The sequence below is a fragment of the Sphaerodactylus townsendi genome, linkage group LG02 (assembly GCF_021028975.2).
Source record: "Sphaerodactylus townsendi isolate TG3544 linkage group LG02, MPM_Stown_v2.3, whole genome shotgun sequence".
Taxonomy (NCBI): Eukaryota; Metazoa; Chordata; class Lepidosauria; order Squamata; family Sphaerodactylidae; genus Sphaerodactylus; species Sphaerodactylus townsendi.
This window is the reverse complement of record NC_059426.1, coordinates 21,624,819-21,648,645: the sequence shown is the minus strand read 5'-3', so window position 1 is coordinate 21,648,645 and position 23,827 is coordinate 21,624,819. Positions and strand designations below refer to the sequence as shown.

The window sequence follows — 23,827 nt, the reverse complement described above, 5'->3', positions numbered from 1 at the left end:
GAAAGGACCCTTTCGATGCCTTCTCTGATGCCTTTTGCTTCGACTGGAATCATCTCCAGGAGACGTTTGAGCCACACCATGGAGGCTCTGGCCACTGTGGAGGAGGGCGTAAGAGTTTTGATGGCTGCCGCCAACCACTCATGGGATCTACGAAGCGCTGCTTCAGACCTCCTATCAAGCGGGTCCTTGATATTGCCCTCCCCCTCTTTGGCTACCAGTGCCCCGGAATGTAGGATGGACATGGGGCATCAACTGGAGGATTCTGGAGGAGGACGTGAAACTGCTGAGGCATCAGATATTTTTTCTTAAAATTAGGGGGCAAGCCCTTGTGGGCAGTGGGATTGAGCCATTCCCTATGAATCCTTTTAACAAAGCATTCAGGAACAGGGAAGGAGGATGATGTGCCTTTTGGATAGCCCTTGATTGGCTTGTTGGAAGCATTAATGGAAGGCTGGGGAATTTGTTCTTCTGCGTCCTCAGGGTCGCGTAAATCCAGAGCGGAGATAGTTTTAGAAATTAAGGATTGGATTTCTTCCAGTTTAAAGAACTGTATGGATTGTTCTACAGCTGGCTCAGGGGTTTCCTCTGTGTCAGAGAATTTTTCTCCCCCATCAGAGCCGTCTAAACTGGATAATTCTTCTTCCTCCTCATTAGGTAGGGCTAAGGGGTCCCTTCTGTAGGAGCCGGAGTCCTCTTGGTGGGGACTGCGGGATCTATGGGACCGAGTAGAGGAGCGGGCATTAGCTGTTCTTTGATCTCTTGCATCAAGAGCTTTGTCTATCTCCCTTCTAAGGAACTCAGCGAAAACTGCAGGGGGCGCGTTCATCCAGGAGGAGGCTGGAGTTAGCTGCCCAGTGTTAGAATCTCCCCATTCAGGATCCTGTGGGTCTTGCCTGTTAGGGGCACAGGGAAGAACCAGTTGATCGGGGGGCCCGCTTGAGGTGTAGCACGACTGGTCCGAGGCCCTGGGAAGGCCGGAGGAGTCGGCTACGGTTAAGGACGCACCCTGGGAAGGCGCTAGACTCCCAGCCGTTTTAGTCTTTTTCTTGGCGGGTTGGGATGACTGCGCATGCTCGGAGGCGCCAGATTTTCCCGCGCGCTGCGTTGCGGCGTCCGTTTGAGTGGAGCTTCTCCCCCCTTCTTTATGGCCGCCTGACTTTGCGGAGCGTGTGCGCTCCGCCGCGGAGCCAACAAAGGTTTCGCGTGCAGGCGAAAAGGACCTCGCGTCCATGATTAACTGTCTATTTGCCAACGTTCTATTTGCCAAGGGGTGGGGGAGGGGTGGGTGGGAAGGAAAGCGGTTGCTTTCAGCGGCGGCTAGACTACTCTTCCCCAAGCCGGATCGCGCTTACTCACCCCTCTAAGGACTTCAGACAAATACAGACTGACACAAACAGACTACGAATAGGGTTTTTTGCCAGAGCCAAAAAACGCGTCTGCTCTCTGCAGAGGCAGGAAAATACTGAAGAAGGTGACCCCAAGACCTCACAGGAAGTACATGGAAGAATTTCATCATTTCCTGCCTCTCTGCAATTGGTCGAGATCACACCCACACAAGATGCCCCACTCCTACAGTAGAAGAGTTGGTTTTTATACTCCGCATTTCTCTACCTTTAAGGAGTCTCGATGTGATCACCTTTCCTTCTCCTCCCCCATAAGTGGCACCTTGTGAAGAGGTGGGGCTGAGAGAATTCTGAGAGAACTGTAACTGGCCCAAGGTCACCCAGCAGGCTTCATGTGGAGGAGTGGAGAAACAAACCTGGTTCACCAGATTAGTCGCCCTCTCTTAACCACTACACTATGCTGGCTGGAATGGAACTCTTTTGCCCATGGCTTCTTGGCATTTAATTGTCGCTTCCCTACCATCACAGCTGTTTCGTTCAAGGAAAGCACATGTACTGGGCTTTCAAAATGTATTCTAAAAGTTTACAACCCACCTTAACTCCTTACTCTCAGTGAGGCTAACAAGGCAACAACCAGTTGCAAACACAGAAGGAACAATAAAACAAACACACACTGATAAGAACAACCCAGAAAGTAAAACAATTCATCTTCCCCCAAGTGCCCTTAACATACCTTTCTGAGTGCAGAGTAAAGGTGTTCTCCACCCCCATTCTGGTAAGTCATTACAAACAGAAAAAAAAACCTGCCATCCGTTTTCTGCCAAGTACAGAGTTCTGAGAGTGGGCACTACAAGATGAAAGTTGCCAGTGGGTACATTTCACACAAGCTGTTGGAAGTCCCTCAACATGGCTCACGGTCACATGTACCATCAGGGGACGTACCATCCAAAGCACCTGGTACATGTGAGCACCGCAGAATCGGGAGGGGCTTCAGCCTTCCCTCAGGCACTGTTTTCCCAAGCAAAAACAGCCACAGGAGGGCTTTTCTGGGGCACCATGTGACTTTAGTAACATGATCCCACCATGTGATTTGGAATCCCAGTCTCCCCCTGCCCATTTATGCTCAGAAAAGTGGTTTGAAGTCCCTCCCTCTCTTCTCATGGCACACACACACTACTGCAAGCAGTGGACTTCTCAGCAGCGAGTCCCTGGATGAGGCATTTGTCAGCTGGATGGTGGACCCCTGATTCAGTTCACCTAATAAGTGTTGTTTAGTTGAACCCTGAAGAGCAAACCTGCTGCATGGGAATATGCTGGAATGCAACCTGGGGAGGTGGAATCTCAGAGGCAGAAGGACAGGGTGGGAAAAGCTCTGCTTAAGACTTTATTCTTTGGTTGTTTACCGAATAAAAATCAACCTCTCCCAGCTGATTTTTCATCCATGAGGAGAAAGAGGGGAGGGGGAATTTATAAGGAGTCTACCTTTCCATATACAGAAGGGAAAACATCTCAGTCAAGGTGATTTTTGAGCTGGTAAAGGACAGAAGGGGAAGATGTTATGCGGCATCTTCTTGAAGGCGGGTTTTCTGCTCAAACTCACAGCCTATCCAGGCTTCTTTGGGTTAAAAAACAAACAAACTGTAGACAACAGGGGAGAGCTATGGCAAACCATCTTGTCAAAATTGCAGAGGAAACAATTTTGGGATTTTATGTATTATGAGAGTAAACTTAAGTGAGACACTGTGATGCTCTGTAGATTTTTATGGCGATTTTAATAGTGTGTCTATTGGAAATCAACAGGAGCCCCATGGTGCAGTGGTAAGCTGCAGTACTGCAGTCAAAGCTCTGCTCACAATCTGAGTTTGATCCCAACAGAAGACAGTTTCAGATAGCCAGCTCAAGGTTGATTCAGTCTTCTATCCTTCTGAGGTTGATAAAATTAGTATCCAGTTTGCTGGGGGTAAAGTGTAGACAACGGGGGAGGGAGGCTATGGGAAACCACCTCATAAACATAGTCTGCTTAGTGATGTGATGGCACCCCATGGGTCAGTAATGGCTCAGTGCTTTTACAGGGGACTACCTTTACCTGTTGGAAATTGACCACATACCAATTGTAAATTGGAAGTGCTGGGGGAGGAACAGCCTGATACGTTATTAATTGAAGACTAGGACGGTCCTTGATCTACTGACTGCAAGATTTAACCAAAAATAGCATATTGCCTAAAGATTTTTTCAGGATCATTCTACACACTTCCTTTCTGTTTATGGATAAGGGAAAGAGAACTCAGTTGCTCCTTCTTTCCTCCCACTGATCATCTGGATCAAGATCCCAGAATACAGATTCAAAATCATACTTTCAAAAGATTCAAAAGGCATTAGCAGATGAAAAGCAAAACAATGCTCCCAGTGACATGAGGCACGACAGTCCTTTGGTAAAATGAAGACACATTCTCCCTCTGAAAACAGAATAAAAATAGATACCTGTGTGCGATTGAAAGCCACTCTTGCAAATACAGCTTGGGATACGCTTGCTCTCTTCAGCTCATCTCTGACTTGCTGGTAGATATCCGGAGAGACTTCCACTGAGGAGTTGGTTGGCTCTGGCTTGATGGTTCTAGGGATGGGTGGATGATTTAGAAACTGCTGGTTGATGGCTTGTGGGTGCTGGTGAGCCAGTAGTCGGCTTACTGCAATTTGCTGGTTAATCAGGTGAGCCATGGCTATCTGCTGCCTAACCAGCTGGGGACTGAGTTGAGGTGAAAGAAGCCCGGGACTCATGATCGGCTGCAATGTTGGCACTTGGTTTCTGATTGGAGTGCTGTGGTGAATTGGGCCGTGAGGAGACTGTTCATTTGTTTTGCCCAAGGTTGCCAGTTGGTTGATATTTGGTAAGTGCATGGGACGCTGACCCAGGACACAATATTCTGACAGGTTGTCTCTTTCAACTCTTTCCACTGTAAAAATGAAATAAAACAAGAATATCACAGTTTGAGCGGAACCCACAGAGAAGGATGTTTAAATAAACAGACATGGCAGTCATTTCAAGTTTATTGCCAAGTCAGCTAATGCTGGATTATTCTACACTGAAGTAATTTTAGTAAGGCATATCTTCTGCAAGGATTGCATGGAAAAATACAAGCAAAAAATATATATATTAAAGTACAGAATTTCAAGAGCGGGTTTCACTGCCTGCTTTGGTCCCCCAACCAAACCACTGAAAATCCCATTGGTGTTTTATTACTGTAGTGGCTAACTCAGACAATGAGATTCCAAAGACTTCAATTCCAGCTGTTAGCTTTGTGCAATAAGATGAGTAGTATCATACCAGCCAAAAAAATAAAATAAAAAATCACAGAATGGCTCAAGAAAGGAATGTTTATCCCCTACCCCAGTGGTTCTTGGTTTTTAGAAGTGGGATTCAGTTCTACATCTACTGTACTTTTTCAGGGTCCACTCACAATATAACTCCAGGTTGAGTTTCCTGCTCTCCACTGCACAAATCTCACGTGAGTAAACAGACAACTTTATATTGTATTTGCTAGGCTTAGGCCCCTTTCGCACATGCAGAATAATGCACTTTCATTCCACTTTCACAATGGTTTGCAAGTGGATTTTGATATTCCGCACAGTAAAATCCAGCTGCAAAGTGCACTGAAAGTGGATTGAAAGTGCATCATTCTGCGTGTGCAGAAGGGGACTGAGTATTTATATTTGTATCACATTACTGAGACACCAGCAGGATTTCACTGCCATTTTGCACATTCTGCAGAGTGAAACCCCAATTTTACCATCAAGCCTCCCAGAACCTCCCCTGCTCCCCTTCTTCCTGCACAACCCACCAGGGAAAGACCTGCATTCCACATTTGGGTCCAGACTCACAATTTGATAACTGGTCCTAGCTTTACCTATGGGCAAGAAATAGGTAGAAATAAGCAGCGCTATTCAGAGGAAATCAGAATTGCATTGGGTCACTTGTGTGCAAACTGGCACATACAAGAGAGCGTGCACTGTCCTACAGGTTTGCTTTTATACATCACACAGCTTAAGCCCGGACAGCAACATCCCACAAGCAACAGATGGGGGAAGGCTTCTGCCCCTCTGTTTTCTGCTTATTATTACTTTCACATGTCCATAGCTTCTCTCTCCGTCCACAAATAATATAAAACATTTTTTTTCAAATTCTGAGACAGAACATCAATTTAAAAAAATCACACAACCAACAAATCCTTCCAAACCAATTCACCATACATTTACTGGATATTCTTCCCAGGGCAAAGGTTTTACGGCCCTTCCACACATGCAGAATAATGCACTTTCAATCCGCTTTCACAACTGTTTGCAAGTGGATTTTGCTATTCCACACAGCTGCAAAGTGCATTCAAAATGAATTGAAAGTGCATTATTCTGCATGTGCGGAAGAGGCCCTAGACAAAGCATTGTCATTCTATCCTCACACACTGTGGGATCCCATGCAGGATTACATGGGTGGGATCACCACTGGTAAGCAGAAGTTTCCACTGTACACCTTACCCATCAATCAGTTTCATGTTCTGAAATGAGCTGAATAACACACCCATATCTTAGTACTTCAGGCAATACATTTTATTACAGATTCAAAGCACAACAGCTTCATGTACCAAAACCCCAGCTAATAATAATAAGAGTTTGGATTTATACCCAACTTTTCTCTACAGTCAGGGGTCTCAAAGCGGCTGATGAACTTTTCCCCTTCCTCTTCCCACAACAGACACCTTGAAAGAGTTTGGAGAGAATTGTGACTAGTCCAGTGTCACCCGGCAGGCTTCATGTGGAGGAGTGAGGAGTCAAACCTGATTCTCCAGATTAGAGTCCACCGCTCTTAATTCCCTTGACCATACTGACCCTCTCTCTACATTGTATAACTTCCAAATCATTCCTAAAACTTCCAAGCCTTCTACTGAACCGCAGATATCCAGTTTGCTTGAAATCAGTGAGAATTCTTTTACAGGGTTGTTCAGCTTTTTTTAAAAAAAAAGAACAAAAATCAAACACCTGATATTTTGTTTTCTTTCCAAACAACAAAAAGGGGGATTGAAATTGTGCCCTCGTTTATAAAGCTGAAAATCAAACCAGTCTACCCAAGAGAAGGGATATGCTTTTTTTACTAATTAGCATTTAAGAATTTTTAAAAGAGGTACCAAAATTTGTTAATTAATGCAGCAAAATATACTTGAAAGTTTACAAAACCAGAAATACATTTCTGGGTTGAAGCTGCTCCTGCCAAGTTTCCACACTCATCCAGTTTTTGAGCCAAGTTATATACCCCCATAAAAATAAAGTTTTTAAAATGGAAATGTTGTTAGGCCATTAACCTTTTCATTGCTAGATGGTAAAACAATTACACAAAGTTTTCACTAGCGTTGCCCCTTATTATCACGTCCCCTTTCGCACCCGCCACCAGAAATACGTTTCTATTAATTTTAGGCCACTTCTGTAATCTTTTTAGAATGTCTCCAAAATACTGCCTGGAAAGTGTCACATTTTCCTATTTGCTGACAAACTGTGTCACTTGCCAACAAGACAGTCCAGATCACATTCCACGCTGGATAGTCCACAAATGATCTGGCTAGTTTGTACACTCTCTTTAGACAGCAAATGGAATGTTGCCTTCATTTTGTTTCTTATATTATTTGACTTGCTTATTGACTGGCTTCCAACTCACAATGGTTTCCAAAGTGACTTTACAAATATCCAATGAAACAGTAAGAGCAACATAAAAACATACTATCCTACAATCCGTCCTCTCCTCCACCACCACCACCAAAACATCTCCTCAATCTTGTTGAAAGGTGCTCCAGAAGAGACATATTTTCAGATTAAATGGAAAAGCTCCAAAAATGGAAAAGCTCCAAAGATAATAATAAAAAATTATTAAGCTGAACAACCTATGTAAAACTGGAGTACACAGAAAGTTTTCAGTTTTACAGGGATTCTTGAAAATAGGAACTCCTATTCCATGGCCATTTGTAAAGTGAAGAGTTTATGAAGTCCCAGTACCGCCGCTGTCCTTAGCAAGAAAATCCTGCTGTGGAATGCTCCAGTGTATAGGCTGTCACACAGACTACATTATAATTAGCCACAACTTTGTAAATCAGAAAACCACTCTAGAGCATGGAAGATGCTATTCATGTGGTAACTTGTTTTAAAACTGTGATTATCCTCATTACTTATTTCTTTTAATCACAACCCACTTAGACCTATTACAAGCAAGGGGTAATTTCAGAAATCTCATTTCCCATCAACCTTTAACTTTATGTTTACCCCCAACCTTTCATAGATGGTATTTACTGTCTGGTCTCCACCAAAAGGAACTTTACTTGCACATCTGTGATTGGTGAGGTCAAGGGGTCAGTTCTACCATAACTTTGGGCAATTTTGGAATGACTCCAGCAATGATCTGCTGCTGTGCCTACAAGTGAAGCATGCTATGCAAATACAGTTATCCCTTCCACATCACAACTTTCCCCATTGCAGTTCTGATATACTGTGGGTCAGCATAAGAAATTAGATGGGAATTTGGGGGAGGGGGTTTGCGGAACCCGCAGATGACACGCAAAGGCCAGCTGATGTAACAGAAAAAGTTTAGAAACTCAGAAATACATAAAATATATGTATTGTTTAATATCAAAATATTTTATCTTTCAATACCACAAATATACACCATTTCTATTTTAAAGTTAAAAGAAAAGAAAAAGTAAAATTCAGACTTATTCTCTGATATGAAGGGAGGGCCAAAAATTTTTACGTGGATTTCCACATCTCGGGGGACACTGCACCCCTAACTCCAGTGGTGTGAAAAAGATAACTGTAAACTATCCACTCTAATTGCTAATAATTTCATAAGTCTCAGTAGCCAGAGCCCATGAGCGATTCATGGGACACTCTACCCACTCACTTCTCCTCTGGCTGCAGAATTGGTGATCAGCCTTTTCTATGACTAACTGCAATAAAAATGTACACAAAGAAGTTTTATATAAATCAGCTGAACACAACAAATGATGTGTGACACTACTTAGATGAGCTGGTGGGCAGTGAAGTAAACCAAGTTCTAGAGCAGTGGTTCTCAACTTGGGGGTCGGGACCCCTTTGGGGGTCGAATGACCCTTTCACAGGGGTCGCCTAAGACGCTCTGCATCAGTGTTCTCCATCTGTAAAATGGATAAATGTTAGGGTTGGGGGTCACCACAACATGAGGAACTGTATTAAAGGGTCGCGGCATTAGGAAGGTTGAGAACCAATGTTCTAGAGCAATAAAAAGTAACGTTTGTAAATAATCTCCCATATTTGGCAAGGCTGTGTAAAATTTTTGCCATATGAAAGACTGAAAGATCTTATGCTGAACATGCTACTCAGATGCACTGGTAGGTGGTATGATAGTCTTCTAAGGCTACCGTATAAACTCGTGTATAAAACGACTCGTGTATAAGCTGAGGCACCTAATTTTACTACCAAAACCTGGGGAAAGGTATTGACTCGCGTATAAGCTGAAGGTGGGAAGCCGAGAGGCAGAGGGAGCTCCTTATTTGGGCAGTGACATCGGGGGGGGGGGGTTGAGGAAGCCCAGCCAGCCAGGGTTCCCCTTCACCCTCCGAGGAGGGCAGCAACAAGTGGCTTTTGCAGCCGCAGGGAGGTCGTCCCGGCCACACCCCCAGCTTCGGCAGAGGTCTGAAGAGCCGGCTGGTAAGCAGGACTCGTGTATAAGCCGAGGGGGCATTTTTCAGCCTTAAAACAGGGCTGAAAAACTCAGCTTATACGAGAGTATATATGGTATTCTATTTCGGACAAGGTGTGTTAAAGAAAAACAATAAATTCAAGTAGATACAAACACATAACTGTTGAAAGGTCCAGCAAAACTAAGCAATAAAAAATCAGGAGAAGGAGACAGGTCAGAGAGATACACAAAGAACAGAGTGATCATTATTTCCTCTGCCACCTTCCCTGAATATTTAAAATAATCATGCTATGAAGTGTTTTAGTCAATTGACTGTGAAGATTAATTATCAGTCATTAAGTCTATCAAAACTCAGCAGTAAGAGAATATTATATACACAATAAACACTAGATTTCTCATTTCTGTTCTAAGATCCCTCCCCTTCTTTGACAAAACAGTATAGATCGTACTGTATCATTTGATAAAATGTCATAGAAAATATTACTTTAGCGTGCTGAGACTCCACTTTTGAAGCTGATTAGAAACAGCCCACTGAAAAAGAATTATGTTATGTAAACATTAACAGTGCAGCCCTATACAAAGTTACTCTAGTCTAACTCAACTGAAATCAATGGGTTTAGACTTGACTAATCTTGCTTAGGACTGCAATGCTGGTCACTTAACCTATTCAGTCCAAGTGTAAAAACTGCATGGGCAAGACTGTACATCTAATTTCTCCCCCACCTTTTCTTTCTGTTGTATTAATGTTTACAATAATCACCAATAGCACAAGTGGTTTTCCTGTAAGAGGGCAGTTCCCAAGCCCTCTAAAGTTCAAGGTTTTTCTCACGGTTATTTTGAGTGAGGACAATGCCCAAACATCTTGTAGAACCACAGATGAAGGTGCATATATAGTTAATCAACTCCTCCACCTCAAATAGGACTGTCTGCAAGCTAAATGAAAACTTTAAAATATTTTAAGCCAGAGTTCTGCTGCATTTATAATGAGTTCCACAAACTATACAATGAACATGTTTACTCCAAGTCCTCCTTGAATACAGCTTTTACATCTGTTGCTAATGATATCAAATTATTGATTGTTCAGTTTCTTATATTTGTTTAAATGTTAAGTATATGTTCTGCAACCTAATGCTTTTCTTCTTCCAGAGGGTTTTAATATTTTTGCTGTGCATTAGTCATATTTACTTTGATCTTCTAGTACGTAATTACTTTACTGTTTGTTTATTTCAATAGGATGGGAGGGGAAAAGGTTGACCAAAGAGATCTATATGTGGCAACTGGTAACAGAATCACATAGCTTACATTTGGGAAATCATGGTTTTGATTAAGAAGGAACCAGTTAGTTCCCACTACTTTATTAAAAGAGACATTAGGGGATAAATAAGAAACACATTTCACTCTGAAGATTATGTTCAACTGCAATGCCCATAAAACAATTTCAGTCCTCTTTGAGTTCCCATTTGCAATAGTAAATTAGAAATAGTAAATTTATGATCAAGAAGCCAAAGCTATAAATATACTTGTCAGTCCCTCTGACAGAAGCGGCTGCCGAACTGGATCAACCCTAAATGCAGGCTGACCAGATTCACCTATATCCCTTCCTCTTTTTTTAACTTCAGGGAACACACTGAGATCAAAGTTTACCATCAATCACTGATCTTGCATATGAAATAAATTTTCATTTACAAGCATTGGGTTATGACAGGGAAATGAAAATCATAAGAAACGAAGCTATTAAATTAAGGGTACTGAAACGGTCCCTATGAGGGGACTGCAATAAAGTTCTCTATCTGTTGATTCTTTTTGTACTACACCTGCTGTGGATTGTTTTTCATTATTGTTTTCCCTCCCGCTTGTACAGCTGATGAATTGACACCACTTGAAACATTCAGAGCAGCCTGCATTTACTACACACACAGCTTAACCTTCCCTTTCCTCGTCAAGCATGCATGTACACATTGCACACAATCTCTGTATTCCAAGCAGCAATAACAGGCTGAATCTCTTGAACACTATGATTCTATTTTGTCCAACTCTATGATTCTAATTTTGTTTGCTTTATGTGTTCCTGCATTGAAGGGGGTTGGACTAGATGGCCCTTGGGGTGTCTTCCAACTCTATGATTCTATGAACAGCATGTACACAGTAATCCTGAAAATTCTTCTAGCCTTGATTCTTGACCTCTTCATTGAAATCAAGGTCTTATGGTGTTTTTTCTGTACTTAAAATTGTACCGGTAACTGAATACTTACTAATTTAAAAACAGAGAGAGTATGTTGTTAGAAAAGGTAAGAAGCTTATAAGAAACATGGTAGCATCTAACAGTTCGGCAGGACAATATTAGTAACAAAATGGTAAGCCACCATGAACCAAGAAGAGATAGGAATGTTTTAATAAATAAATAAACAAACAAACAAACAAACAAACAAACAATTTCTTTCGGTAGCACAATATTGGAAGCAGAAGAAGCTACCAAATATGGAGAAATAGCTTTGCAAAGTATAGCATGTTGGGGAGAAAATAATAGCTTATGGACATTGGTAAACAATTTGCACCAGATAATTTTGTTATGGAATTTTCTATTAAACAAAATTAAGTCTGATGAATGTGTAAGTAAGGGGGTCATTTTGTATGTTTTTGAATATATTTGAATATGCACTCCACTATACAATGATTATGCTTACAGTGGTAACTCATGTTCTGTTTTTATGATAATTTTTGAAAGAACAAACTAAACAGCCTTTCCCCGATATCATTTATTATGTATATGCACCCTCTTGCCCAGTTGGTCCAGAGCTTTGGGCTGGGCTATCATCAGTATGCAGATGACACCCAGCTGTATATGTTGATGGGCAGTCGCCCCAGAGGTATTGGCCAAATATTTGGAGGCTGTGGTGAAATGGCTGAAGCTGAGCTGGCTGAAATTAAATCCACTGAAGACGAAGGTCCTGTGGCTGGGCCAGGGAGATATAGGAATGGGATGCCAGCTCCCAACCCTAGTCAGTGTGAAATCAGAACATATGCCAGCTGTCAAAAGCTTGGGTGTAATCCTAATTTCTTCCTTTCTATGGAGGCACAGGTCACAAATGCAGTCAAACTGGCATTTTCCCATCTTCGCCAGGTTAGGGAACGAGTACCTTTCCTATCTCACCCCTGCCTAGCCATGGTGATCCATGGAATGGTCACCACCAGGCTAGACTACTGTAACACACTCTGTGCAGGGTTACCCTTGAGACTGCTTCGGAAACTTCAGCTGGCCCAGAATGCAGTTGCACAGGTTCTTATGGGGACACCATGGTGGGACTATATTCAACCAGTGCGCCGTCAGCTGCACTGGCTCCAGGTGGAGTACCAGATTAGACTTAAAATTTTGATATTAACCTTTCAAGCCTTAAACAGTCTGGGACTTTTGTATTTGTGGGACCCCATCCCCCTATACACCTCCCGGAAAGCATTTCACTCAGCAAATAACAACGGACTGGTGGACCCTTGTTTGAAAAATGTTCGGCTGTCCTCAAACAGAGGCAGAGCCTTTTTGGCTCTGGCCCCAACCAGGCGGAGGGCTCTGTCAAATGAGCACAGGTCCTGCAGAACTTTACAGGCCCTGCCTGTAAAATAAAGATGTTCCACTGAGTCTATGATTGAAGACCATCCCAGCTGGCATCCCCCCCCCTCTTTTTTTCTTTTCCCTTTGTCCTTTTCTCTTCTTTCTTTTAGGTATTTCTTTATGATTGTCCTGATATGCCCCTTTGACAGGTTTACATATTAGTTTTTTTCCTCCAGAAAACTGGAAAATTTTAAAAGTTGGGGTTGAATACATAGCTAAAATTATAATTGTAGAAACTGATGGTGTGAGCTGTTGTGAGCTGCCCTGAGCCTGTCCTGATGGGGAAAAGTGGATATAAATCTAATAAACTACCAAACAAATAAATAAAAGCTTAAAACTGATCATTTATTTATTTTTAAAGTACAAGCCCATAAAACACAAGCAATAATATGCAAACAAATGTGCAATTGCCATTTCATCCAATTACGGTGGGGGGGGAAACGCATTCCTTTCTCCTCTTATAGCAGCAACAGTGAACCCTAAATGGCCGTGCATTTGTGCTACACTTTTGATTCTGTTTAAGCGAAAAAGACAAATGGCATATACAGGTTTTTTTTGTCCCCTTCACATTTGTAGAAAGCCTTCTAGTTCACACCAATATAGAAATCTTTGTACTTAGCAAAATGTTGAGGATTTGATGTATAAAATCACCCATTGTAAAAACATCACTCGATTATTTTAGAACACTGAATTGCAAGGGCTTCGAAACTAGTCACTGGCTTGGCAAGGAACAATAACTGAAATCTATTTACCTTTAATCTTCTTGTATTTTTTATACCATCTCCCAAATTCCTGGCACTTGGTTGTTGACACATTGGCATAGTACGTGCTGTTTACAATGGAGGATATCATACTCTGGAAAACAGAAACAGAGAGAGAGAGTTTCTAAATAGAATACAATTTTTAAAAATCCTTCCCAGAGAAGCTGGTAATATAGGTTTAGACTCACCATCCTGATTCTTAAAAGTCTTTAAGCACATACTTATTGGATAATTCTCAAAAATGATATTACCCATTTTGTACCATCAGATGCAATTACTCCTATTAATTAGGGGGAAAGGTCTTATATGACTTAGACGTATGTATCCAGCTTACATCTACTTGTCACTTTAATTTATACTAGGTATTATCAAAAGAATCTTTTTACTAAAAGCATAACTAGAAGCACTGTCACGTTGGGGAACACAATGGGTGAGAAGAATTGTGATTTAGGAACCGGATCCTAAAGGTAAGATTAGATGCTCCAGCATGCATAATCCGAATAATGCTTTTCAGATGTTTCTGTTCTGCTTCCAACTGCAGTAAGGACCACACAGCCAAGAATCTGGGAACATTCGTGCTACTTGATACAGAACAATAGTTAAGCAAATAAGTTAAATTAATATAATTTATAGAAACGTGCCATTAATCCTTGTGCGAAAATACACACGGAAGAAAAATTACAATGCTACTCTGAGCAGATGAAACTAAAAATAGAACAGTATCAAACAATCAAGGGTGATATGAAAACAAGGAGTACTTAAAAATATTGTGGACATCTGGAAACAGACGTGAGATGCGAAGTCCTTTTATTGCCCTGCACAAATAAGCTTGAATGTAGATTGCAATATATATGGCTGTTTTGCTGCTACTCCATTATAATTCAAATTATTTCAACCCTGAGAATTTCTCAAGCTGATATTCTTGTGCAATTATACTGAGTAATAAATAAAGCGTGCCTGGATTCTAGGGGCTCAAAGTACAATATGTAAAAGAAAACTGTGGTAGATGTCTGATGACTGAGAACTGGGGGAATGGAAACTAAATTTACAAATTCATCTACTGATTTACTTCTGCCTTCTTAATGAGACCAGTGACATTTCATTAATGCAACACAATATAGTGTCAAAATGACTATGAAGGCTGGATGGGAAATTTTTCAAGTACAAGTATATCCTGAAAAATCAAGATGTGGTGCCCCCATGAAGCCCATGGAAATCCTTTCAAACATTGTCTGCATGATGGGTAAGGTCCTCTCGCCAATACATTTCCAAGAATCCAGACAGCTTCATCCAAACTCTGTGGTTTATTATAATGAAGTGAGTCCTTGGCCTCAACAGACACCACCAGGAGCACTTGCTCCTGAACCAACAGATCCACTACCTTAGGCTGATTCCGCATGGGCCAAAAACTGCAGTGTGAAAACGGTGTGAAAATGGTGTAAAAGGGTTTAAAACGGTGTAAAAGGATTTATACTGTTTTCACACCATTTTCACACCACTGTTTTTGGCCCATGCGGAATCAGCCATATTTTCTCTGGCCTTCATGGACTTCAGCCATCTATATGTTGCCATGTATTTGAGAGCCGTCATGAAGACCCAGGCCTTATCTCCTGCCTGCCATTTGAAAGCCTGAAACTTTTGGCAATAGGCGAAATCTTATAATTCCATGGTAGCAACTTTGAGCCTGCCATAATCCACACTGTCAATTTTAGACAGGGCTTTCAAGGCAGCCTGCACTAGTCCAGCCAGGTATGGTCCCAAAATGAAGGTCTATTTCTCCCTGGGCCAACTGGCAGGCTTGGCCATACATTCCAAGTAGAACTCGACTTCATTCTCAAGGACTAACTTGGAGAGGGAAGCCAGGAGGGTTCCCAGGCAGTAGCTCTCTGGGGGACCATTACCACCCCACCCACAGCTCCTCACCCCACTCCAAGGTCAGGAATAATTCCCATACCAAGGAGCACGGGAGTATGGCTGCTGCTCGTTTACCTCTCACAGGAGGCATTCCTGGTACTCCACCAGTCACTGTCCAAACTGAGTAAAATCTATGCAGCTGGCTGGGGGTGCCTGTCAACCTTCCTCGCCTCCTGGCAAATCGCTGCTGCCAGCCACTGCCAGAGACGCCCTCGCATGGCCTTGCCTAATGATCCTGCCCAGCAGCACAGCTATGCAGGGAGTGGGCGGCTCACTGCAGGATCCCCATTGCACACATTCTCCACCACTTTGTGTACCTCTGGTGCCCATCCTCTTTGTCAGGACCAGTCTCCTCGCTGCGTTCCTCTATGGTTTCGCTGGTGCTGGCCTCAGAACGGGACCTGGAGGACGATTAAGTATCCTCACTTCCCCTGGCTGCAAGGTCCCCCAGTTCTCCAGCAGTCTTATCAGTCCATCTCCCCTTTGGCCATCCTGGATGCTGCCTTTATAAAGGGGCTGCTCCATCCTGCTCTTCCTGGCCTTCCTCCAACCCACCCCCCTAATCTCCCCTGAGCCCTGTCACTGGCTGCTTGTCTGTCCCAGTCCAACCTTGGCTCTATCCTTTGGTCCTGCCTCCAGCTCAAGACAAGGCCGCCCCACATTGCTGCTCCTTCCACTGTGGGCCTGGCTCCTTCCTTGCCCACCAGACTGGTCTCTGCTCTCCTAGAGTCTGCCTCCAGTGGTGCACCTCCAACCATCCCTGCTGGCCGCATCAGCACATTGCAACTTGCTCAGCCCCCGTTGCATCCTCTCGGGCTGCCACCTCATCATGAAGGTGTTCATAGGACCTCCTGGCTTTTGGGGCCTCCCCTCCCCTCCCAGAAAAAAGGCTCCTCCAAGTCCTAGGCCAGCTGCAGCTCATGACAAATGCTATAGTTTTGAGATCCAGATCTATTACAAAGTAGACTAAAACACTTCTTTCTCTGTGGAACCACCTCAGTTGCAGAAGCCAAGTGAACAAGTGGACCGCCCTCTACATATTTCATGTAGCCCCTGAGGAAAGCAAGTCCTGCCTCATTGCCACATATCACAAATGTATGCCTCTTTGACTTCACTTTTCATGGAGCGGGCACACAGCTCTGCACATTAAGACATCCTCTGGCTCCTCTATGGAAGAGTCATCAATGCACTGAGAGCTCATTAATGATCAGCAGCCTTTACTCTCCAGTCTCACTCCCAAAAGACATCCCTGTAATTTGCTGCTGCAAATCATATACTGATCACCGTAATGACATTTCACATTTGGCATAATATTTTCTGAAAACTGATTTGGAAGAAGGGACTTATTAGATTGACAACGTTCCACTTCTTCCTACTACAAACAGCAGGGTGGTTTGTGTGAAGCAAGGAGAGGGTCTTGTTAGAAATGGCTGCGATTGCAAGGACATTCCACAAGAAGCCTGCTGGGTGACCTTCGGCTAGTCACAGTTCTCTTCAAATTCTCTCAGCCCCACATACCTCACAAGTATGTGGGGCTGAGGAGAGAGAGGAAGGGAGTTTGTAAGCCACTCCTTACAGGAGAGAAAAGCAGGGTATTTTGCACCCCACTGCTATCTGTCATGCTATTCAGTTAGTTAATATGCAGTTGACCTACCAGGGCTACATTCCATACACAAGTCCCCATACTAGGACTCTGTAATCTCAACAAACCCATTGAGGAGGGGCCAAATTCCCTGCTAAATTGACAGCAGTAGAAAACAAAACAAAATGGGATTGCACAGAAACACAGCACAAAACCCTGATTTGCCATCACAGCCGTACAGACCTACTTGCAGTGATGAACGATACCACCAGGAATGTTTTTTAAAATTTTTGAAAAGGAGTAATTTTTTTACATGGAAATGCCATAAATTAAGAAATAGATCTCTCAATTTTTAAAGAAAAACCAGCAGCTGGTATCCCCCAAAACAGTTGGTGTGCCATACTCCACCCAGACTCCCTTGAGTAGATTTTTTTAACAATGCCACTGTGCGAAAAAAAAACCCTTATTATTCTGAATACATGCCTTTTAAATTGAACATTCATAGATTTTGCAATGCGATCAGCTTGGTGAGAGGTAGATGTTTGTCTGCTACAAGGAGATGGCTGACTTCCAGTCACTTTTCTGATATGCCACCGGACTATACAGCAACCTCACCTACTGAGAAAACCTGGCTGCAGTCTTGCGTGGAATCTAATAATATTCTAGGCCAGGAAGTAGGTGTGGATGGAAGTGAGAGAAAACATAATATACTAATAGGTCTCTCTAAATCCTAGCATAAGCCAAACATCACTTTTCAATAATTTTGTGCACGTACTGTACCAAGACCCTAGTTGGAGAGACACTAGATCACATGTAATTTTAACTGAAGAAAGTGCACCAATTTGCCAGGCAACATGTGATAAGGGGGCAATATACGTTCACTCCTAACCTGCATTTATTACAGAACAACCAGGAGTGAGTAAGGGTGTGTGCCAGGGGAGGGAAATATATATGCAAGCACTTTTTGTAGTGGTGGAAAGTGCCATCCAGTCACAACTGACTTGGGGGAACTCCATGGGGTTTTCAAGGCAAGAGACTTCAAAGGTGGTTGGCCACTGCCTGCTTCCACGTAGACTGAGAGAGAGCTCTGAGAGACCCACCAGCAAGCTTCAAGTGGAGGAGCAGGGAATTGAACCCAGTTCTCCAGATTACAGTCCTGCCATTCTTAATCAAGACACTACACTGGCTCTCTATGAACTCTTTAGTGTGCACGTAGACATGATCTGACAAAAAGGAAACCACTGAAATACAAACCTCCATCCAGAAAACACAGAATTAATTCTACACTTTTTAAGAAGCAACCACTCATCTTCTGTTATCATTTCTGCAGATACACCACAGATAAAAAACATGCATGTATCATTGTACACACCCTAGCAGGAGACTAGCAGTTTGAACATTAAAGATGGTATGTATTAAAAGCTACCAGATCATTCCAGAATGAGATCTTTTGAGAGAATCCAAAACAAAGTAGATGTACAGTGTAATACATTACAACATATCATTTCCTTATAGACTATTTCCATTCACATGGTGCCTCCAGATCCTTAACTTATGAAATTATTTCATGACTGCTCATAACATACATAACTAAAATGAGATTGTTATTTTCATAATATAGAGGGAGGAGAGGTAGATGGAGAACTCCTTGGAGGTGTTATGCGTTTCATATGTTTTATGCATACGGACACACTTGTACATATAAACAAGGAAGAGAGATGTCACACTCTGTGTCTGAAGAATTGGGTAGGTTTTGCCCTCTCCACAACAGAATTCCCATGCACAGAGCTCTATTTTTTCTCCACAGAATTACGTGGAAGCCAGTTACTTATATGAGAAAAAGAACTATGCTTGGGTATATGGGAATTAAACTTGTTTTGTTTTTGGCCTATCATGACCACAGATTCTGAAATCAGAGCAGGTTCAGTTCTCTCTTGACCATGGTCCTTGGTTGGAAGAAGAAACAGTTCAGTGCTTTGGCACAATCAAGGTGTTATTGTCAAAGGAATATGCTCTATGGAAGTAAAGGATACTCAACTTTTTATAAATATACAATTATATTCTGAGCGACAATTTATTAGGGCATATCTGGCAGGAGCAAAGCACTTCAAGTTACAACTGGTTTTCCCAAAATATGTTAAAGGTTTGAGACACACAAACAACTATTACTTTTAAAAAAGCATTATTAATCTCTGTTACTGTAAATTGCTTTGTAATACAAACAGTTTCATGACTTGAAGTCATTTATATGTGGTGATAAAATGATCTGTTCCAGTAATCTTTATGAAGTCAAGAAGGAAGTAAAAATTTAAATATGACAATTAAAACCAGGTTTCCAACTAACACCCAAGTTTATTAAGAATCTGCAAGTCTGTAGACACACTTCACAGTGAAAGCGCCAAGTTCGACATTCCAAAATCAACACTTTGTTCAGACTTTCAAAATCTACTACACAACTCTTATGCCAGTGATGGCGAACCTTTTCAAGGCCGAGTGCCCAAATTGCAACCCAAAACCCACTTATTTATCGCAAAGTGCCAACACGGCAATTTAACCTGAATACTGAGGTTTTAGTTTAGGAAAAATGGTTGGCTCCAAGGCGTGTGTTACTCGGGAGTAAGCTTGGTGGTAGTTGGTGGCTTTGCTTTGAAGCAACCGTGCAACTCTTCCAATGGGTGAATCACGACCCTAGGAGGGTTTACTCAGAAGCAAGCACTATTGCCGAGCTTACTCCCAAGTAAAGGATTGCGCTTCAGTTCTTCACATGAAAATCAGTGGGGTTTAACAGCGCTTAACAGGGTTACCTACACTGCTTCCCCAAAATTAGGTCTTAGGTTTAATGCTAATAATCAAGCCCAGCGGCCCAGGCCAGCCTAGATGTGGGGGGGGGGACTCTGCGCGTGCCCACAAAGAGGGCTCTGAGTGCCACCTCTGGCACCCGTACCATAGGTTTGCCACCACTGTCTTATGCTAAAGTTCCATGAAGCAGCAAAAGATTTCTTGCAGTAACTAACTTCTTGCCTGTCAGTACACTGTATTACAAATTTGGGGGAAGTATTTAACACAAACACTGCAATGGAAGGGCTTCATCATACTGATCAATTACTTCATCATACTGATCAATTACTTCATCATACTGATCAAGTCAGCCAATTTCCCTTTGGTCCATGCTGGATCTTTAAAGAAGGATGACTAGTGTCATCTCTGCCTCTTTGCTGGCGATCCTGCCCTCCCTCCCTTAGATTTAATATTCTGATGCTGTTATTTCTATAATGGTCTTTGCTATGGCATCAAAGATGCTGCTAGAAAGGAATTATCCCTAGGACTGTTATTGGCCAAGGATACTGAGGTTTTCACCGTCCTCATAGCAAAAGATTATCTGTTTATAGAGTGCATGGCGAAATCTGCATATTTACTGGATGGTGTTTAGGCATCAGGCTGAAGAACACAGCACAGATTTGTGCAGGCGCGGGCTCCCTGCATGATCCTAAAAGGGAGGGAGTCCCTATAATGGCTTCAGGGGGCAAGAAGTAGGGCGGCCACCTGCAGGGCCAGCATGCAGTGGCATAGTGGTTAAGAGCAGGTGCATTCTAATCTGGAGGAACCGGCTTTGATTCCACGCTCTGCCGCTTGAGCTGTGGAGGCTTATCTGGGGAATTCAGATGAGCCTGTGAACTCCCACACACGCCAGCTGGGTGACCTTGGGCTAGTCACAGCTCTACGGAGCTCTCTCAGCCCCACCTATTTCACAGGGTGTTTGTTGTGAGGAGGGAAGGGCAAGGAGATTGTAAGTCCCTTTGAGTCTCCTACAGAAGAGAAAGGGGGATATAAATCCTCCTCCTCCTCCCAAGAGACTAGTAAAGGGCATGAACAGCTGCTTCTGCGGCGTCTTGACTTATAGCTGGTTCTCTCCCTGCTTAACAGGCAGGTTGGGAGCTCACTGCCACCAGCCAGGCTATCAATGGCCCCTGTGCAACCAATAAAGTTGTGGACTGATTTTCACCCACTCTGGACCGTTATTCTTACTCCTTCACCTCCCGGCTGGTTCCCTGCTACAGGTACCAGCACCAGCATCTACACTGATTATCTCAATGCCTTTTCAGAGCTAACCCATATACACAAAAGCAGGCCACTAGAAAATACCATGAGCCCTTTCCTGCAAAAAATGAATACTGCTTTGCACTAGAAAGCTATAACACCAGAGAAAATGTAAAGGCTATGGCACTGAAAGCTTTTCCCTTAATAAATTGTTTTGTATGTTAGGGAAAAGTATGCAATGCTTCACTGGCCTTGGCAATAGTACAGTCCTTCCACAGTTGAACCAAATGTTGGAACCCTGGGAACCCATTTGCTGAAAGAGCCATAGGCATTCCCATGGAATTCCTAGACTGTTCAGTGCTGCTCAGACGCCACTTCCAGTTCTGCTGGCACCATTATCCTAGCACCAAAGATTATCCCCCTCCACAAAAACTGAGACCACCCTGTAAGTTCTGTACTATGTTTAAAATCTCAAAATAAACTATTGCTATGCTGCTATAATCCCAAAAATATTGCTTCATATGCATTTCTCAAAATACGTTTGCGATATTAGGATTCAGCATATTAGTGTCAATGTATTTGTCGCTCGGTGTTAACAGATAGGTTTAATTAGTTTCAAAAAAAATTGTGGGTGCATTCACGTGTGAATGGACCGACAGACACCTAATTTGAGGGGAATTTATAGCCCAAGGTACCAAATGGGATAACCGAGACACTTTTGGGAAAGAATTGGTGGAACACAAAACACACAACACATGTTTCTGAGCAAAAATGTGTTCCAAAGAACACTGGGGTTAGGAATGACTCCTTCAATTTAGTCTCCTATCATCCTTCCACTGCTCCCCTCCCTTGCATGCCACCCCTCACTCACTCCCTTCCCCTCCCTCCCTCCCCTTCCCTTGCATGTCACTCCTACCCCTCCCTCCCCTCCCCTCCCACTACCTCCGCTAGGGTGGGTGGGTCATGTCCAGATGCCGGACCCCCTCCCCCTCCCTCCGCTCCCTTGCCAGGTTACAAAATTAGAACCAACCATGGTCAACACAGATACAGATGTAAAGCAACTTCTGGGTTAAAGCAAACTATGGACCTTCCCCTTAGGTCCTGCTTGGTCAATACATTTGTTTTTAAAAGCACATGATACAAGCCCCTTAATGTTCTTTGTTAAGCCTCTTATTTCACCTTGAACATTTTGCTGAGATAGACGCTCCTGTCACTAACACAAGCACCAACCTGAGAGAGGGGGCATTCTTTGGCTAACGTGCTCTGATTCATTGCTTTGAGCAGCTCCTTTAAGGCGTTGCGGACTGTGGCATGGTTCCACTGCTCTGCTGGCAAGTCTTCCAACTTCGAACAACTGTGAAAACAGGGAACAGGATTAAAAACAGATGGAAGGGTTCACCTGCAGAGATAGCTAGAATGCTCTTCACATTAAATCGATATGAAGCTCTGTGAAGACAAGATACAGTTTTAATACTTCAGCCTTCCAACTTGTTTTGTTTTTAAACACAAAGACAGGAAAGTCCAGGCACATGAAAAAGAACTATCCCGCAAACTAGCCACTCTGTGAGAATCAGGTGTCCCATGGAGCTTGAAAAATCTGTGCACGCTCTGAGGAGGCAGGAAAAAGAACTGAAGAGGCTGGTACTTCCCCTTTAGGGATGGAAAGAATTATCTAGTTCCTGAATGATGATAGAAAGAGAAGTACTCAAGCATTATGTCCTCCTCATGTCAAACAAAAACTGGGCATTTAAGCTATTTCCTTCAGCAGCAATCTAGTATTCAATCATAGCGTATTTTTAAGTCCAGTGAAAAAACGGAATATAAGCACAAATAACTGAGTGAAAGATTGCAGTCTGAATGGAAAGAATTACTTATATTGCCGTTTACTGGATGAAACTAGGGTATCTGAAGATGAGAGTTTTGATTCTCCAAAGCTCATGCTCTGAAAATCTTGTTGGTCTCTAAGATATCACTGGACCCGTACCTAGCTCTTTGCCACCAGGTCTCGGGAGTCAAAATAAGGACCTGAGCCTTCCAAGGTTTAATCCTGGCTCTGAACTTCTGACTATGCCCTACAAACAGCAAAGATGTTTATTTTTCACATATGAATATGCAAAGCATTTCATCACACCTGAGGGAACTATTAAATTGGGGCTGTGGAAAGTCCCCTCTTAAGAATCTTGAATGACTTGACTGTATCTGTTCTCCAACATCATATAAAGGAACAGTTGGCACGCTGATCAAGAAGAGTTGCCAGGCAAAGCATTCTTATTACATTTCGACTTCTCTTTCAACAAAAGCCCAGGAATTAATGAAGACAGGATGTGCTAATCTCAGTGGTAACGCTGTGATCGACACAGGAGCTCAGAGAATAGAGAAGGGCGGGCATCCGGAAATACCCACCTTTGTAATTGAATTTTCAGAGTCACAACATGATACACATCTTGTAACATGTCGGCAACTGTTGCATCAGGTGCATCTGTCACATAACTGAGGGGAACAGGATTCCATCTCCCAAGTTTGATTATACCTGAAAAGAAAGGGCAGCATGAACAACACATGGACACCACAGACTCTGCTCTTCACTAAAACATTTAATACCTTGTTTGGAAAAACTACAGTTTATGTTACTATTGAAATGGTCTTCTTACAATTGTTCAGAAATGTATATATTTTCTCAACTTGTTTCCTGCATAGATTTAGAGGCACCCTCCCTTCTTATCCTTTATCTTAAAATCTGGATGTTCTAAGGTGTAAAAAGCACCGAACAAGAAATAGTCAGTCCCATGGCTACAACTACTTTGTATTGTGTGGACTGATCCATAGTGCTCTCGAGATCATGGGCCAAAAAGAAGACAGCCTAAAAACAAG

General features: G+C 42.8%; 1 protein-coding gene across 2 annotated transcripts in view; it reads right to left on the bottom strand.

The window, feature by feature from the left end:
• The window catches only part of SATB2 (SATB homeobox 2), a 181,740-nt gene that overhangs the window by 84,410 nt on the left and 73,503 nt on the right, over nt 1-23,827 (bottom strand). For both annotated transcript variants that reach the window (XM_048486493.1, XM_048486494.1), the window contains exons 4-7: nt 23,360-23,486; nt 22,187-22,310; nt 13,414-13,516; nt 3,825-4,297 (exon numbers count right to left, since the gene is read on the bottom strand). In XM_048486493.1, coding sequence (XP_048342450.1) covers nt 3,825-4,297; nt 13,414-13,516; nt 22,187-22,310; nt 23,360-23,486 — 827 coding nt within the window. The remainder of the gene's footprint in view (nt 1-3,824; nt 4,298-13,413; nt 13,517-22,186; nt 22,311-23,359; nt 23,487-23,827) is intronic.